This window comes from Plectropomus leopardus, chromosome 20 (assembly GCF_026936395.1).
Source record: "Plectropomus leopardus strain MGB_pleo_1.0 chromosome 20, ASM2693639v1, whole genome shotgun sequence".
NCBI classification, from domain to species: Eukaryota; Metazoa; Chordata; class Actinopteri; order Perciformes; family Serranidae; genus Plectropomus; species Plectropomus leopardus.
Genome location: NC_142195.1, coordinates 1,324,786 through 1,341,832, shown reverse-complemented (window position 1 = coordinate 1,341,832; position 17,047 = coordinate 1,324,786). Strand labels below are relative to the sequence as shown.

Here is a 17,047-nt window from a genome sequence, read left to right as displayed (position 1 = left end):
GCGTGTACCAACAGTTAAGAAGAGGAAACATGGAAACTGAAATAAAAATGCAGACGATTGCCACACATAAATGGCTGGAGTATGGCTGCTTTCAATTGTGAAAATACAGTAGTTACAGCAGCCAGCAGCTGTGTAGCAGCACCGCAGCCACAAAGCTGTCTGTGTGAACACTGCAACCATGTGAGCTGCAGCAATACAGCGAGGTAGCTCGGTTTTTGCTCTGATAACAGATAACATCATTAAACCAAAACAATGAGCTTAAGCCTGGTAAAGTGGTATAGAGCAGAGGAGAACTGTAGAGAGAGATGGTGAGAACTCTTAGTAGGTTCATCACTATGAGCAGCACTTTTCACATTCTACGGTCATTTGATCAGCTGTTAATGTTGCTCAGTGCGGCTTGAAGGTTTTCACATTAAGATAGATGTTATGGTGTTCCCATCAGGAGAACTGCTCCATGATTAAGTGTGTGTCAGTTGGGACCAGAACAATCTGTTCTCTTACTTTTTGTTTGTTTCATGGAAAGAGAGAAAGAAGGAAGGAAGGAAGGAAGGAAGGAAGGAAGGAAGGATAGATCAAGGAAACTCTGAAAAACAACAGACTTCTGGTCTTGGTGGACTAATACAAATAGGATCTTCACTATAAAACCCACTGAACCGAGAAAGAAAAAGCATTCAGCTCACCTATGTTCATGCATCACAGGTGATTCAGCCTGTGTTACTTACTGAATCAGCCAGCAGAGTCTTGCTGGCTTCGCCCACAGTGCGGATAGCATTGTCCACATCTCTCTGGCCAGGAAGGCAGTTAACACATCTGTTCAGGGCCTGAGACACTGCCTTAGCCACCTAAACACACACACACAAAACACACACACATGAATTGTTCAGTATTGGATTACCTGAGTCAAACAACTTTCATTTCTCTGCAAGTTGATTTTCATCAGAACTGAGTCACTGTCTCATCTCACAAGCAGCTCCAGTTGATGCTCTCATGTCTCTGCTTGCCAAAACTAACACCTCGATCTACAGCAGATGTTTGCTCACTCTCCATTCACACATGCTACAAAAACAGTTAGTTTACCAGCTACATATTTATACAACATTATCTAAATGCAAAATGATGCAGTTGTCACTTAGGTCACACCCCTGCGGCCCTCTCCTTTAGTGACCCCCCTGACTTGTATCTGTGCCTCCCTTTCCCTCAGTGTGTGTCTGACCTGGGCCAGCCTCTGCTGGCTCTCTGCGTCTCCTGGTTTAGCGATGGCCCTCTTGGTCTCTTCGATCAGGTTGGCTGACTTATCCATGACGTCACCGGCACAGTCGAGCATGGCATTCCGCGCTGGCGTGTCGTTTGTGTTGGCAGCGACTCCTCTGGCGGCTGAAGCCAAGGACTTCAGGGCCTGGGCCACGTCTCTGGCTGCCATGCCTGCATCCAACAGGAGAGAGGGATCAACATCAGTGTGTGTGTGTGGTTTTCTGTCACTGTTGTGGAGACCCAGTGGGGTTTGTAATGAGACATTATGAATTAAATAAGTAGATGAATAAATACAGACAAAATACAGAATTAAGACTCATCTCATTATAAAGTTTCTAACTGTTTACTAGAGCTAATTTCTTTCAGTGATGTGATTGGTTGCCTGCTCATTTAAACTGAAGCAAAAACCACTCACGTGGTTTTATAAAATAACATAGTCATTGTGTCATAAAAGCAGTCTTCAGAAAAATAATAAGGCCCTGCAATACACTGTTTTTGTTCAAGCAAAAACAAGAAATCTGAAATTTTCATTTGTTACACATAAATGGCTCTTGTCAGCAGTTTTAAAAGTTTTAAAGGACAGAAAACACAAGAAAGACAGGGAGCATGGTGGGGGGTGGGACAGACCACTGACAATAAGGAAGTGAAGAAAGAGAAGTGGATCTAATAATGAAACAAATAAACAACTAAATAAATAAATTTTAAAAAATAGATAGATAGATAGATAGATAGATAGATAGATAGATAGATAGACAGATAGATAGATAGATAGATAGATATAAAATATCAAATAATGTTTTAGTAAGTACAAAGTACAAATTCCGGTTTTTATTTGGGTTTGGGTTGGGCTTGGTGAGAAAGTGTGTGGGTTCACATGGGGTTGGGCCTGATCAGAGCTCTAGAATGGTCAAAGCAAATGAGTGACATAATTTTTCTGTTGCTCTTGTCTGGGTGTGTTTCTGTTAAACCAACCTGTGTAGTTCTCGTTGCCCTGGGTGGCCTCGCTCAGCAGCTGGGCGATGGCTGAGCTCACAGCCTTGGTGCTGGTACCCAGATCCTGGGAACATTTCTCCAGCTGAACAACACAGTGAGGAAATAGACTGTTAATCTTTCTGTTCACACATACAGTTCATGCCGCGGCACAACCTACTGAGGAATAAAGAAAGCAAGTAGGCGCGGTTGCACTTTTTTTAGGGATTATGTATTATGGTTTATGTTTTTTGTGACTTCCTTCTCATTTCTGCAGTGACTATGTATTTATATCTCTCTCTTTTCGGTATGTGGAGAACCACTGTACTGTTGTGTTGACTGTGTATTGTCTCAAGTTGACTGCAGCTGGGTGGAGCACTATTGCTCAAGTCTGTCTCTGTCCCTCCAGAGCCAATTAAGTTTGTCTTTTCGTGTCTCATCTTGTCCTGTGTGTGTCTCACCGTCTCTCCTGGCAGAGGTTTGAGTTTGCCCTCCTCAGCTGAAGCCTTGGCTTCCTGCATGTCCTTCTCCAGACCTCTCACCATTGACAGAGCGTTGTCTATCTCCAATGGACCGCATGCTTCCTGAGCCTGCACATACACCATACACACACACACAGACACACAGACACACACACACACACAAACACACACAAAAATAAACAGACTTATTTATAACATCACATATTCTGCTCACCAAATCAAGTTCATCATCCTCCTCCTTCTCCTCCTTCTCTTTCTCCTCCTCCTCATCATCCTCATCACCATCATGGCTTGCCAAATGTCGTGGCAGAGTTTTAGATTTCTTGATCTTGGTATCAGACTTCAGCACAGAAGCTTGTCTGAAACAGCTCAGTCTCTGCTGACTGCTTCATCACCTGCTGTAGACTTTCATTTCCTCCCTCTTATGCCTGACACTATCACATGACCACCTCTACCATATGTCATGAACCACAACATCTCAGACTGCAGTGATCTGTGTCAAACTTTATAACTTTGGTCACATATGTCATTGACAGCTGTATTCTAAATATATCATGGTTTTCGGGCGGGGTAATGATATGATGTCAATATTGTGATATTAGACTGAATATCGTCTTAGATTTTGGACAGTGAATAGATGTGTGTTACCTTCTGTGAGGCGGTGCGGAGCTCAGCCAGGGCACTGGCCAGGTTCTTAGCACACTGGCTGAGCTGCATAGCTGAGGCCTGGTCACTGATGGTGGGAACTGTGGCTTTTGAGGCTGTGACCATCTTTGCTCCAGGCTGTGAAAAGACAGGAAGAAACACACAGTTAGCACCAGATTTCAACATTAACTCCAGAACTTGACAGTGCTGGGAACACAAAGAACATACTGAGCCTGACCAGGAGCAGCTTTGAAACATCTTATGTTTGCCCTGAAGGTTTAACTACAGGGAGGGTCAAAGCTCATAAAATCCCTAGTGAGCATGAATATCCTCGGCATCTGTCATTCCTATTAGTCAATTGGTGGCAAGTGGCCTTATTTAAGTCTGCTTAAGATAAAAGTCATAAAAAAGAAATGATATATACTCTGGAACATGAAGATCTAATCTTTATTTAAGATCATGTAAATCTAGCCATAGCTGGATACTATTGACCATGTTCCCATCACAGCAGATACCACAACAGCATTTCAACTTACACGGTTGCATTATCGAAACAAATCACATTATCTAAACAACAATAAAACAATGTAAAAATACAATTGGTTTGTGTCCATAAACATTACTGCTGTACCACCTGTATTGTCATGCATTTTCTGTGCTGCTGTACTAAAAAATGTTCTATTTGACAGAAATGATCTAAAATGTTCTGTTCACAGTGTGAATGAATGCAGGGCTGTAGAGTCACCTGCAGGAAGTTCTGGCTGGCACTGATGAGAGCCAGCTGAGCGCTGGGGCTGTCAGGCTGAGACTGGCTGCCTCGCACTCCCTGAACCAGCTGAGGGATCTGCTCAGCCACCACCTGATCTCCCCCACACACACACGCACACACACACACACACAGGAAATTACATCATGTAAAAAAATTGCAAAGTAGACTAACTTATCTACCTATCTATTCATCAAATTTTTAAATACTATGTATTTCTGTCACAGCTACAAAGCAGCTGTGAAATTACACACCCTCTATATATTTTAGAGAACAAAAAGAAGTAAAGGCTCATTAATACTTAATGTTGAATAAACAAAATTGCTAAAATACTCTGTTATAGGTAAAAGTCTTACGTTAAAAATGTTAAACAGTAAATAAGTATAATCAGGAAAAAAGTACTTAAAACTATCAAAAGTAAAAGTATCCAATGCAGAAAAATCTAAAATAAATAAATAAACAAACAACAAACAGCCCAAAAGAAAAAAAATTGAAAAAAAAAATTTTTTTTTGTCAACTGGCTGACAATAAATATAAGACAAATCACTGACTGTTTGACCTTAAAACTGAATGACTCATCATTTCTGTTAGAAGGGTGCAAACAAAGGATGTGAAATAATAATACACAGACTGAGAGCAGAGAAACAGGTGAAAATGAAAGAGAGATGATATCTTAAAGACAAAGCTACTCTAACTGTCGTGTGTTCAGAGAGCTGAGTTGAACAGACAGAAGTATGTAGTGAGCATGTGTACCTTGCAGCTCTGGACGAGCTGCTGCTGGGCCGCCTGGTTCCTGTTGGAGGAGGCAGCGTGCTGAGCAGCAGCTATCGTCTGAGTGGCTGCTGCTGCAGCCTGTTTGGCTGCGTTCTGACAGGAAACAGGAAACACACATTAGATTTGTACAAGTGATTAAAGGAGGTGGCCCTACATTAGCAGCTAATGTGGTTGTATGGTTAACAGTTTAAATGATCCCTCTAAACATAAAAGCAGTAGCTAATTGTCAAGTTTCAGAAACCTCAGTGTCTTTTGATTTCATGTGCAAACAACTTCTAGTAACCACAGACAGCAGGAGCAGGATCAGATATGTCTTTAAAACTATACATTCAATGTTCACACACATATGCTTGTAATACATGACACAACTGACTGATGCTGCCTTTATATCTATGAATGGATCAAGTCAGAGAGCCTAGAGAGAAAGAGAAAGATAAAGCTCTCTAGACACTAACTTACATGTTACACCACAGTAGGCACACTAAATGAACAGGATCAAAATTAAGAATCGTGTGAAGGGCCCTGTCTGCCCAAGCAGGTCTTCATTCTGGTTATAATGATTAGTGAGAATGAGCAATATGTTCAGTCAGTCAGAGGAGTCCTAACAATTTCCGCAGAGCTGAGGAAACACAGAAACTCTGAAAGTGCTGCAGAGATTTGAAACAAGCTTGCTGCCTAATACAAGTGGACTGCAGCACTATATTTAATGCTAATCTGTTAAAGCACCGACACACTTTTTCCTTATTCATGTACATTTCTCTGTTAAAAAAAAAAAAATATGCATGAGAGTTAGTCTTCAAACTCCAATACAAACACATGAAAGCAGCAAGTCAAATATGGACAAGCTTTCTGAAATGGACAGTTTATATGAGAGTAAACACTGGGAGAGAGAAGGCTGGTCTCTGGCAACATTTCAATGGGATGTTGTGATTATGTGGTACATCCTAAACCCCTTGATCCTAACTAACACTGCTCACACACATGTAAGCTTCCCATATTTCTACAACTTCGGCCTGACTTAGATAAGTCTGGAAATATTCTATATTTTTTTCAGCATATCTCATGACAAGATCCAAACCAACAATTCATTATGTGTGTATCTAACCACAGTGACCAGTTGTGACCAGGATTGTGCCTTTTTTATGTATTTTAGTGAGGTGATTTTAAAATTTAAAAAAAAAATTAAATTAAATTAAAATTAAATTCATATCTTCAGTTGGTGTTAAAGCTGAGAGCCACAGACAGAGGAGAGAAGGCAGAAAGTGTTGGGAGATAGACTGACACATTGTTGGTTTGGGTCTGCACATCCAAGTTGTTGAGAAGAAGAACAATAACAACAATACAGAACTAGACACAATTTTGTGACCCCAACAAAACAGCTTCTGTGGTAGCTACAATAGGTGGCACGATTTGCATTAAGACAAACACACACACACACACACACACACACACACACACACACACACACACACACACACACACACACACACACACACACACACACACACACAAATGTTTATGTCATAATTTACCTCCAGCTTGTTGACAAGCCGTTTCTTGATGGCGTTCTGGGCTGCAGCGTTGGTGGCCATGCGGAGACCTTCAGCAGCCTCTCGCAGCTTCTGCTGCTGCTCCTCGCTGTCAGGGTTTGCTGCTGCACCCTGTGGATGGAGGCACAAAGATCATCACACATTCAGCTAACAGGCTGATAAAAATGAAAAAGCCTGTTCACTGTATAGACACATAATGAAAGAGAAAGACAGACCTTAGCAGCCTCCACCATCTTAGCAGTGGCATCAGCCAGCAACTTGGCAGCTGACAGCAGCTTGCGTGAATTCTCCAGGTCGGACTCTCCCTCTGCATCCATCTTGATGGCGTTAACCAGGTCAGACGTGGCCTGGGCAAGGATACGAGCCTGACGGACCATCTCACCTGGGGGGAGGAAGAAAACATGTTCTCTAAGTGTGTAAAGGAAAATTCCACCTTTGGGACTGCTACCATTTTTTAGATATCATCAATATTGCTATAATTTAGTTTTAAAATTATTGAGAGGGATGGAAAGTATAAATCCATTTAAGGCTTCAGTGTTTAATATATATAATATATATATTATATATAGATATATGTATATATAATATATATACAAGTGTGAGGTACATCAAACAACATACAAACAACAGTTACATGTACAATACAGTCATCTACATGTACAGTCTCTACAAGACTTCAAAATGGTACTGTTTGTTTCTCAATGAAGACCATAAGAACAGCTCACTGACTCACTAAATACTCACATTATCTTCTTATCTTTCTTACGTTATGTTCACACTACAACTACGCACTATTTGACAGTGCCCCAGCACTCGTTGATGTTTTTATGTTGTCCTGAGCTTGTGTGTGTCTGTTGCTTGAAACAAATCACCTCATCTAAATTTTGTGTTTGGTCAAAATGATATCCATGCTTCCAATCAATATCTCAGACCAATTTAAACAACACATTTTACAAGCCCTTTGCACACCCACCAAAATACACTGAAAGCTGCTTTGGCTAATGTAGCTAAATAACTCCGTTGCTAGAAACAACTAGCATTGTGGGAAATGTGGAATGGAAAGATCAATTGCACCTTTTTGATGCCAAGCTGTTAACGAAAGCAATGCAACCTGCGGTTGTGATTTTAGCTCCCTTCACCCACCAGCATCTCCCATCGAGCTGAAGATGTTCTCGGTAACATCCAGGATCCGGTCAGTGGCTTCTCCGTGGCGTCCGATAGGATGGCCTCCACTGGCGTACTGTTTGATGTGTTGAAGCAGCTCATTGAGGGCCTGAGTGACACCTGTGGCAGCCACACCCACCTGCTTCAGGAGGCCCTCGTCATTGGAGGCCCCCTGCGACGCCTCCACACAGCCTTCTACTGACTTGGCTACCAGCTTGCCTGCCTCAATCAGCTGCTCCTGGCACACAGGGGAGCTGATGGTTGGAGCCACCACCTTCAGGAGTGATAAGATGTGTATGTGTGAGGACAGATGACTATAAGGGGCTGCATTCACATTCAACAACTACAATTACTGCCTGGCTGTTGTATGCCTCTGCACACCAGTCACAGTGCAGTCACAGTTTGTATCCATGTCTGTGAACACATGGATGCTTCACACACATCTTCCTCCCAGCGGCACAGAAGATCTCTACAATCAATACGGTTTACAGATTAGTGTCACCAAGTCAGTATCTGACCAAATGTCTGTCCTTCTGTTCCTGACTTAAGACACTGAGTAATGGCCAGAAAAGTGTTTTTAAAGAACCTTATGTTGTCACAGTGACCTTGACCTCTGACCTTCAACCACCAATCAGTTAATCAGTTCATTCTTGAGTCCAAGAGGAAGTTTATGCCAAATTTGTGGAAAATTCCTTGAGGCCTTGAGATATTGTGTTCACAAGAATGACAAAAACGAAAGATCACAGCGACCTTGATCTTAACCCACAATCTTTAATTACTTAATCCAAGTGGAGTGGATGTTTATGCCAAATTTGAAGAAATTCTCTCAAGGTGTTTTTAGAAAGTTGTGTTCGTGAGAAAGCAGTGACTGTAAGGTCACAGTGACCTTAACCTTTAGCCAGCACATTTAAATCAGTTCATTTTTGCATCTTAATGAAAGTTTGTGCCAAATTTGAATAAATTCCCTCAAAGTGCTTTAAAGATATCACATTCACAAGAATGAAACATATGCAAGGTCATGGTGATTTTTACTTTTAACCACCAAATTCTAATCTATTCATTGTTGATTACAATTGAACATTTGTGCAAGGTATGCCAAGGCATTCTTGAGCTACTATTTACAAGAGACAGAAAAGGTCATAATGACCCTGAATTTTGACCTATGACATCATAAATCTAATCAGTTCAGTGCTGAGAAGAAATAATAGATAATAGATAATAATAAATAATAGAAAGAAATTCCCTCAAGGCATTCTTGAGATATTATGTCTATAAGAATGGGATGTACCAACACCTGAAAACATAATGCTTCCAGCTGGGTCTTTCACTGCAGTGGTGGCATTAAAATGTACTCCGCAGCATCAAACAGTGAATGTTATGGCCAATGTCATGCCCTAAGTAGATATACAGAGTAACAGAGGTAGAGTACTCACCCTAGTGCAGGCCACCAGCTGAGACGTGGACAGAGCGCACTGAGTGGCTGCAGCAATGACCCTGTTCTGCTGGGCTGAGTCCTCTGTCTTCTGAGCCACGTTCTTGGCTTTAAGCACAAGAGCTGCTGCTGCGTTAGCCACCGCCTTAGCCAACTGCATCAGCATGTCCTACCAACAGCAAACACACACATCACTCAGAACTCAACACTCACAGGTATTGTGTAAATTTGAGATCTTAGAATTACACAGATTATTTATGAATTATCCTGTATGAAATGGTAGAGAAGTGAAATTACTATTTTAACTATTAATGTTCAATAGATGGCTGATTAAATCAAACTCGTCTGGGCTTTATCTCTTCAATGCTGCCTCTAGTAAAAGCTCAAAGGTTCTACATTGGTGGTGTTTCATATTATTGTCACATAAGGGAGGTTCCATCAGTATGAGCCAATGACCCACTCTGCCCAAAATGTATACTACTGTATTCTGTTACATACTCAAATGTCTTACCACCTGCAGACTTCTAAAAAATGAGCAGTTTCAGTGTTTTAACCCTCATGTTTCATCTGTATGTTTCCCTGTGCATTTTCTTTACTGAGCAGCAGTGGAGAGACATCCACAGACAGCTATTTCCAACTTCAAGGGCAACCTGGACCCTATTTTCTGACATTTTTGTGTCAAAGGATCAAATAGCAACAACAGTTTTTTATATTGGTCCAATATTGAGAGAGACTGCTGCAACCAGCAGCAGCAAAACAGGCTGCAATGCAACCACTCAGGGCATGTTTTCACTGTCAGTGTAGGTCACCTAAAAGTGCTTGTTTTTGTCACTGACAGGCTCAGATTGGTATTCTAAGTGTCTGAAAACATTATGGAAAGGATCCCTACAGAGATAACCCTTTTTGATAGAGTAAGGTTCCTTCTTTTTAACTAAAATAAGCCCCAAAATGGCTATCACCAAAACCACCAGATAAACACAAACTTTATTCAAAGTTGACAGAAACAAGAAAAGGCTCACAAGCTCATGTCTCATCTTTCCATTGTTCCAACATCACCAACTCTGACTGGTTTATATCAACCCTTACTTCACCCTGTTGGATGTGAAAATATGCTGCTCTCTACACACAATGATATGTTTATTAAATGGAGTCTGGTGGGTTTAAGAATAGCGTTCTCTGGACAGTTTCTGGTCAAAAGAAAGGATTGTACTCTCTAACAAAAAGGTCTATCCCTTTAGGGATCCCTTCCATTGTGTTGTAAGACACAATAACAATCTGAGCCTGTCAGTGGCAAAACAAGCACTGTTAACAATCATAAATTGACGATGCACAAATGCCCCAAGAGGTCACATTACAGCCTACATCATGACCGCTCGCTGCAGTGCTCTCAGTCAATACTGGACAAATTTTGGAAGCTGTTGTTCCAATAAGTCACTTTTATACTAAGTCATGGGAAAATAGGTTCCAGCTTAAAAAATATCAAAGTTACCCTTCATGATAGTAACTATAAGATATGCCCACTTGATTTGACCAACAGAGATTGCTGTAGCCTCAGTTTCAGCAGAAATTTAAATGCAGTTGGATTGTGAGCCACATCTCTGACAGTGTAGTCATGTCAGGGATGGTCCCTTGAGGCCAGTACGGAGAGGTGGAATGATTTAATTACAACTATGAACAGAGAATCAAATATTTGATGCATACTAAACACAGAGACTTTAAAGTAAATCAGAGCTGTGTGACTGATTCATGACATGCCCCATTAGAATGAATCTAACAGCAACTTAAATTGTTACTGCTGGGGCCTTTCGAGACGTATGTGATTATAGGTTGTACATATAAACTTGACATGTCATAATACTGGTTATTGTGTGTGAATGACGCAAGAGTAAAGGAGAATTGAATATCAGCTCTTACCATTTCCTACTTTAGTAACTCTAGACTGGAGTCATCTGATAGGAATTTGTATTTCAATTAAATCACAATCATTGAATTGTAATTTTGTTGGACTGGATTAATTACTACCACCTCAATGACAAAGAGATTGTTTTGATTGGCATTTTAGAATGATGCATTTGTCTTAAGGACATGTGTTACCAGCATTTGATAATAAGAGGGGACTCTCCATCTGGCACCCCTGAAAGATCCTTTACCTCCAAACTGTCAAATAGCAATAAAATAGACATGAAACAAAGGAAACACAGCATACAGTTTTGTCATTCAACCAAAAGCCATCTTTTGAACATGTACAGTTCCTGTTTAAAATGTGCCTGTTAAGAAAGGGCCAATTGCTCAGCATGTGGTATTACTGCTTACACCTGGTAAAGGCAGACTTAACCATTAAGCCAGGTAGGCAGCTGCACCGGGCTCCAAACTAAAAGGGCTCCAAACAGCTGTAGATTTATAATGATGTTTAGATATGAAAAATATTTACTTCTGTTACTCTTATAACTGATTGTACTCTCACAATAAATTACAACAAATTTGAAACTTCAAAACTTGAATTGTTCCTTTAAAAATGTGTTTGTACAAATGCTTTTTTAATGAGGCTACTGAAGGGTTTTTTTTTGTAGTCCTACACAGTCAGAGTAAAGAACCACCAAGAAGTGCATGAGTCAAAGTTAATATGGACATACCTGGAACTGAGGATCAGTGTCTGTCTCTCCAATGTGAGACAGCAGCTCTCCGCTTGCCTGGCCAACATTTCCTGCAGCTTGCAGCAGGTTCTGACGAGGCTACAACCAAAAGACATGACATGAAAACACAAGAATAAAGACATAAAACCATGACACATGTCCATGTCCCTTGAAGTGTGTCTGTGTACCTCTGTATTCGCAGGCTGAGCTGTCTTCAGCATGTCAGATACGGCACCGGCCAGGTTCTTAGCAGCACCCAGCAGCTGCTGCCCATTTCCTCCTTCATCCTCCATCAGAGCTGCCAGCAGTTTAACTCCCTTTGACATTTCTGTCAGGTTGGAGGAGATGGTGGTAACAGCACAGCCCACTGCAGTGTAGTCTGTCTCTGCTGGGTCACCTAAGGACAGGAAGAGAGGTAGACAACTGGATTAATACCCAGAGGAGAAACTACGTGGTTTGGTCGCACCTGCATAGGAAACAAATTGTGACAGTGTTTCTCAGTAGCCAGTACACACACATTGTGTTCAAAAACAGAAACAGCATCCATATCAGGCCAATTACAAGTAATACACATTAAACAATAAAGGGACAATACATTAGACAATTAATACACAAAGCTCCAAGTTAAACAGAATATCACTGTATACACCACAGAGTATATGACTATATTAACAAGGTTCACAGTGGTGGGCACAAAACACTATCTGCAACCTTCTTTGGATCATTTGAGGGGAAATACTCCCTTTTTTTAAAAAAAAAAGCTGCACTCTGAGAATGTTTTGCTTTGTATAATCGCACGGTCCAAAAGCACTCCTAATGAATGGTCCAATCTCAGAAATATGAAATCAGTTCATTGTGGCAGGTGTTAATCCGCCACAAATAAATGAATGTGCGGGAAACCCAGGTTCTGCAGCCACACTACTAGATGCCAAAAAATCCCACACACTAGACCTTTAAGGGATTCTTGAATGACTATTTTTCAGTATTTCAGAAAGGTTACACGTGTCATCAGGTCTACAGGTCTTGAGTCAGTTACTGAAATGCAGTGTTTCACTGCTGGAAGATTTCAGAAGATTTGTGTTGTACACTTCAGTGATGTCACAGTGTACAGACATACCCTGCAGCTCATTTTTACATCATAGCAGCAAGGGGAGGACGTTCTCTTCAAGATGACCAACATGTTTTCTCTTGGTGTTACACATATACTGGTAGAAATAAGAAGAGAGTCTGGTGCAACCCAGTGTTTGTACCTGCAGTGAGGTTGACCATGGAGGCGGTGCCTGCTGTGATGGCGTCCACCTGGGAATGGATCTCATGTTTGGACTCATCCATCTTGTTTTTGCGCCATGCTTGGGATGCCTAAAACAAAGTAAAAAAAATCCTCAGGTCAGGATCTAGATTTCATATTCAGATTATATAAGCACTCAAATCAATCTAGGTGGAATGAGAATAAAGCAAAATCCAATCTCACAGCATCTGTTCCTAGTGGGGGCAAGGTGTCAAAGTCATCCAGAGAGGCCTGGGCAGCCTGGACAGCCTGCATGCTGCAGTTGATGGTTCCAGTCAGGGCTTGCTGTGCAGAGGTCTGTGGACACACACACATCCAACAATGTGTTAGTCAGTCTCTCTGCTCTGTCTTTGGCTCTCAGCTAAAGGCAAACTGGTTCAGAGTGATTACATAAATCCTTCAAAACACCATCACAATTACATAGTTTAACTTTCCAAAAAGGCTTATTATTCCCACTGTTCTGTTTGTCCAAGTTTTAGCACAACATTGGGGCTCTATGGCACAGAGGAAGAAGATATGTCAGGCTGTGATACACACAGAAAACCTATAGCAGAGAGCAGTGGAGAGATTCATTGTTGGTTTGGATCTGCACATGGAATTGGTTGACAGTATAGAGAATGGCCCTCTTTTATTAACATTAACCTTACTAACATAGAAACCAGTGCAGATCTGAGCAGAGAAATCATCTCACCATTGGGTTTGCACATGATTCATGAAACTTTCTTAATACTCCAAATTTAGGCTCAAATTTTCAACTTTTTCCCTCAGAAATCTGACTTAATTCTAAAACTTAGAACATTCATCCTTTTCCCATCCTGACTCAAGCCTCATCTATCATCTATCATCATTATGTTTACATACCATGTTTACTGACTTCAACTCAGCGATAACACTTCAAGATCAGCCTTTAGCTATCTGATCCAATTAATGTGTTGTGCATTGCTCTTGTTAAATAAAGAATAACAATGTAAAAAGTTATTATTCTGTTTGTTGTTACATCCCTTTCATCCATCCTGGCTTGTGTTCCTTGTTTACTGTATTTTTCAAATGCATCACAGGTTTCATGATGTCTTTGTAAAGTTGTAAAGTTGCCAAAGAGAACATGTAATAATAATAATAATAATGTTAATAATAATAATAATAATACATTTTATTTATAAGCACCTTTGTCAGCACTCAAGGACACTTCACAAAGATAAAAAAATTACAATAAAACAACAGATAAAAGTTACACACAGTATAAATTGGAACAATGCAATTACACAGTGTAAGCAATCTTGAACAGGTGAGTTTTGAGTCTGGATTTGAAGAGAGGAAGAGAGTCAATGTTTCTGATGTCCAGTGGGAGTGGGTTCCAGAGTTGGGGACCAGAGTGGCTGAAAGCTCTGCTCCCCATGGTGCTGAGGCGGGTGGGGGGTACTGTGATGTGGATGGAGGAGGAGAATCTAAGGGAGTAGGAGGAGATGGCGATGTGGAGGAGATCTGACAGGTAAGGAAGGGCGAGGTTGTGGATGGCCTTGAATGCATACAGGAGGATTTAGAATTCTATTCTGAATTTAACCGGGAGCCAGTGGAGTTGCTGTAGGATGGGGTGATGTGGTGAAATGAGGGGGTTTTGGTGATGATGCGAGCAGCTGAATTCTGGACCACTTGAAGCTTATGCAGGGATTTGTGAGAGAGACAGAGGAGGAGAGAGTTACAGTAATCGGTACGGGAGGTGATGAGGCTATGAACAAGGACAGAAGTAGAATGCAGGGTGAGAGAGGGGCAGAGATGATTAGTGTTATGTAGATGGAAGTATGCAGTCCGGGTAATATTATTGATGTGGGATTGAAATGATAGTGAGCTATCAAGGATGACACCCAGACTCTTAACCTGAGGGGAGGGAGAGACTGAGGAGCTGTCGATTGTGAGGGAAAAACTGTCAACTTTAGATAGTGTAGATTTTGTGACAATTAGGAGGATTTCTGTTTTGTCACTGTTAAGTTTTAGGAAGTTTGAGGTGAACCAGAATTTTATTTCAGATAAGCAGTTGGTGAGGGCAGAGGGTGGAAGTGTGGAATTTGGTTTGCTGGAAAGGTAGATCTGGGTGAAGCTGGACGAAGCAGTGGAAATGGATATTGAATTTGCGGAAAATGTTGCCGTGCGTAAGGAGGTGATGAAGAGAAGGGCCTCCAGGACAGAGCCCTGGGGCACACCTGAAGTAACGGAACGTTTGGGATCTGAAGGATTTGAGTTGGATGAACTGAGTGTGGCCTGAGAGATATGAGTGAAACCAGTCTAGGTGGGTGCCAGTGAAGCCAATTGAGTATAATCTATAGAGGAGGATGGTGTGAGAAATAGTATAGGCCGCACTCAGATAAAGGAGAATGAGAATAGTGAGGAGAATGAGAATAGTGAGGAAACTGGAGTCATCTGCCATGAGGAGGTCGTTAGTGATTTTTATATATATTTTTAACAGTTTCAGTACTATGGCGGGGGCGGAAACTGGACTGGAATTGTTCATATATATAAAGGCCGTTTTGAGTTAAATGGAAGTGGAGCTGAGTGGCAACTATTTTTTCAAGTATTTTAGAGATGAAAGGAAGGTTAGAAATGGGGCGGAGTTTACTGAAGTTGTTGGGATCTGAGCCAGTTTTTTTCAGTATTGGGGTGACAGCTGCAGTTTTGAAGAGTGTGGGGACAGTTCCAGTGGTGAGTAAGGAGTGGATGATGGCAGAGAGGCAGCAAAGACGAGAGGCAGGATTTGACCAGAGCTGTGGGAAAGGGGATCTAGCTGACATGTGGAGGGCTAATATTTACGGATGAGGTCTGAGATTTCTGAAGCATCGGGGAGTTGGAAACTGGAGAATGGCTGACAGTGCAGGAGAAGTTCAGAGGAGGAGAGAGGCGAAGCATAAGTGCTAGTGGATTTTGTGAATCTTCTCATTAAAAAACAGCATTAGGGAGTTACAGGTGTCAGTTGAGTAAAGGTAGGGGGGTAGCGAGTCAGGGGGTTGGAAAATTTTGTTTAATAGTAGTGTTAACCTCATTGGAACAGATTAGGCCAGAGTAGCAGTTAGAGTTGGTTTGAGCAATTGAGTCTCAATAATGTTATATGTGAGTTTTGTGCATTTCGTTTTGTGTAATGTTTGTCTTTGTCTTACCAGTGGAGGCATGTGTCCTCTGTGCATCTGTCCACTGGTGATGTGCTGCTTGGCCTGAGGCATGGAGCCCATCTGGAAGCTCTCTGGACCGCCAGCTCCTGAGCGCATGATGGCTGGCAGGGCCACGGAGCCTGTCTCCACCTTGCCCACCTTGTTGAACTGCTGCTGCAGCACTGTGGACCTGCGATGATGGCAGGAAGAAAGAGAAAAGGAGAAAAGAAAAAAGAGCTGATTTGGATGCAAATTACAGGCCTTTCTCCAGTCTTATTGGGAAGCAGAGGTCATTTCTCTAGCACTCACTGATGCTAAACTAAACAGTAAAGGATACTGTTCAGAAAGTTTGATGAGTGTCTACAACTCCTGAAAACGACAAATGTCTACTGGTAGCTAAATGTACAGTATGTGTTAATGATTAACATAGTGTGCTGTATCAGTAACACACACTTACTTTTTGGGTGAAACAGAGTCTTCCAGCATGGTTGACTCTTCATCTCCCTCCAGGCCAAAGTGGTCTTTACTCTTTTTCTGTTAGAGGACAGTAAAGACATCAATGTGACCACTGGACCAAACAACATCTTATTTTAAAGGAATCCTGATTTAAGACAAGCTGGACATCACACGGGCTGAAAACAACATGTATAGCACATTTGAGACACTGTCTCATAACACAAGTCATATTTTTAAGGACAATAAATGCAAACAGAGTCGATCCATATTTTTATCAAATAAAAAGGTGATGTATAATAAGAAACAGTCAAGAGTAGAGGAAGACTAAATGCGGCTGCATTGGCTACTTTCAGCAGCAAACATAATGATAAAAATAAAGATCTTCATTGACAACATTATCTGAAAAAACAAATCACATTTAGTAGATATTCATCAGGTATGCTCTTTGGTCACGTGCTTTAGGAGTGGAAATCTGTCTATTAGAACTAGAGATCAACAAC

The 17,047-nt window shown here is 41.3% G+C and overlaps 1 protein-coding gene across 2 annotated transcripts in view; it reads right to left on the bottom strand.

Annotated features, from left to right (window-relative positions):
- The window catches only part of tln1 (talin 1), a 101,141-nt gene that overhangs the window by 45,398 nt on the left and 38,696 nt on the right, over positions 1 to 17,047 (bottom strand). The window contains exons 13-30 of one of the 2 annotated variants that reach the window (XM_088071314.1): positions 16,549 to 16,625; positions 16,101 to 16,281; positions 13,138 to 13,251; positions 12,917 to 13,025; positions 11,855 to 12,063; positions 11,667 to 11,765; positions 11,128 to 11,190; positions 9,035 to 9,202; positions 7,581 to 7,875; positions 6,653 to 6,819; positions 6,420 to 6,548; positions 4,867 to 4,980; positions 4,093 to 4,206; positions 3,351 to 3,485; positions 2,682 to 2,810; positions 2,224 to 2,326; positions 1,214 to 1,422; positions 723 to 842 (exon numbers count right to left, since the gene is read on the bottom strand). In XM_088071314.1, the coding sequence (XP_087927440.1) occupies positions 723 to 842; positions 1,214 to 1,422; positions 2,224 to 2,326; positions 2,682 to 2,810; positions 3,351 to 3,485; positions 4,093 to 4,206; positions 4,867 to 4,980; positions 6,420 to 6,548; positions 6,653 to 6,819; positions 7,581 to 7,875; positions 9,035 to 9,202; positions 11,128 to 11,190; positions 11,667 to 11,765; positions 11,855 to 12,063; positions 12,917 to 13,025; positions 13,138 to 13,251; positions 16,101 to 16,281; positions 16,549 to 16,625 (2,535 nt within the window). The remainder of the gene's footprint in view (positions 1 to 722; positions 843 to 1,213; positions 1,423 to 2,223; positions 2,327 to 2,681; positions 2,811 to 3,350; positions 3,486 to 4,092; positions 4,207 to 4,866; positions 4,981 to 6,419; positions 6,549 to 6,652; positions 6,820 to 7,580; positions 7,876 to 9,034; positions 9,203 to 11,127; positions 11,191 to 11,666; positions 11,766 to 11,854; positions 12,064 to 12,916; positions 13,026 to 13,137; positions 13,252 to 16,100; positions 16,282 to 16,548; positions 16,626 to 17,047) is intronic. The other variant, XM_042509057.2, reaches the window with a different exon arrangement.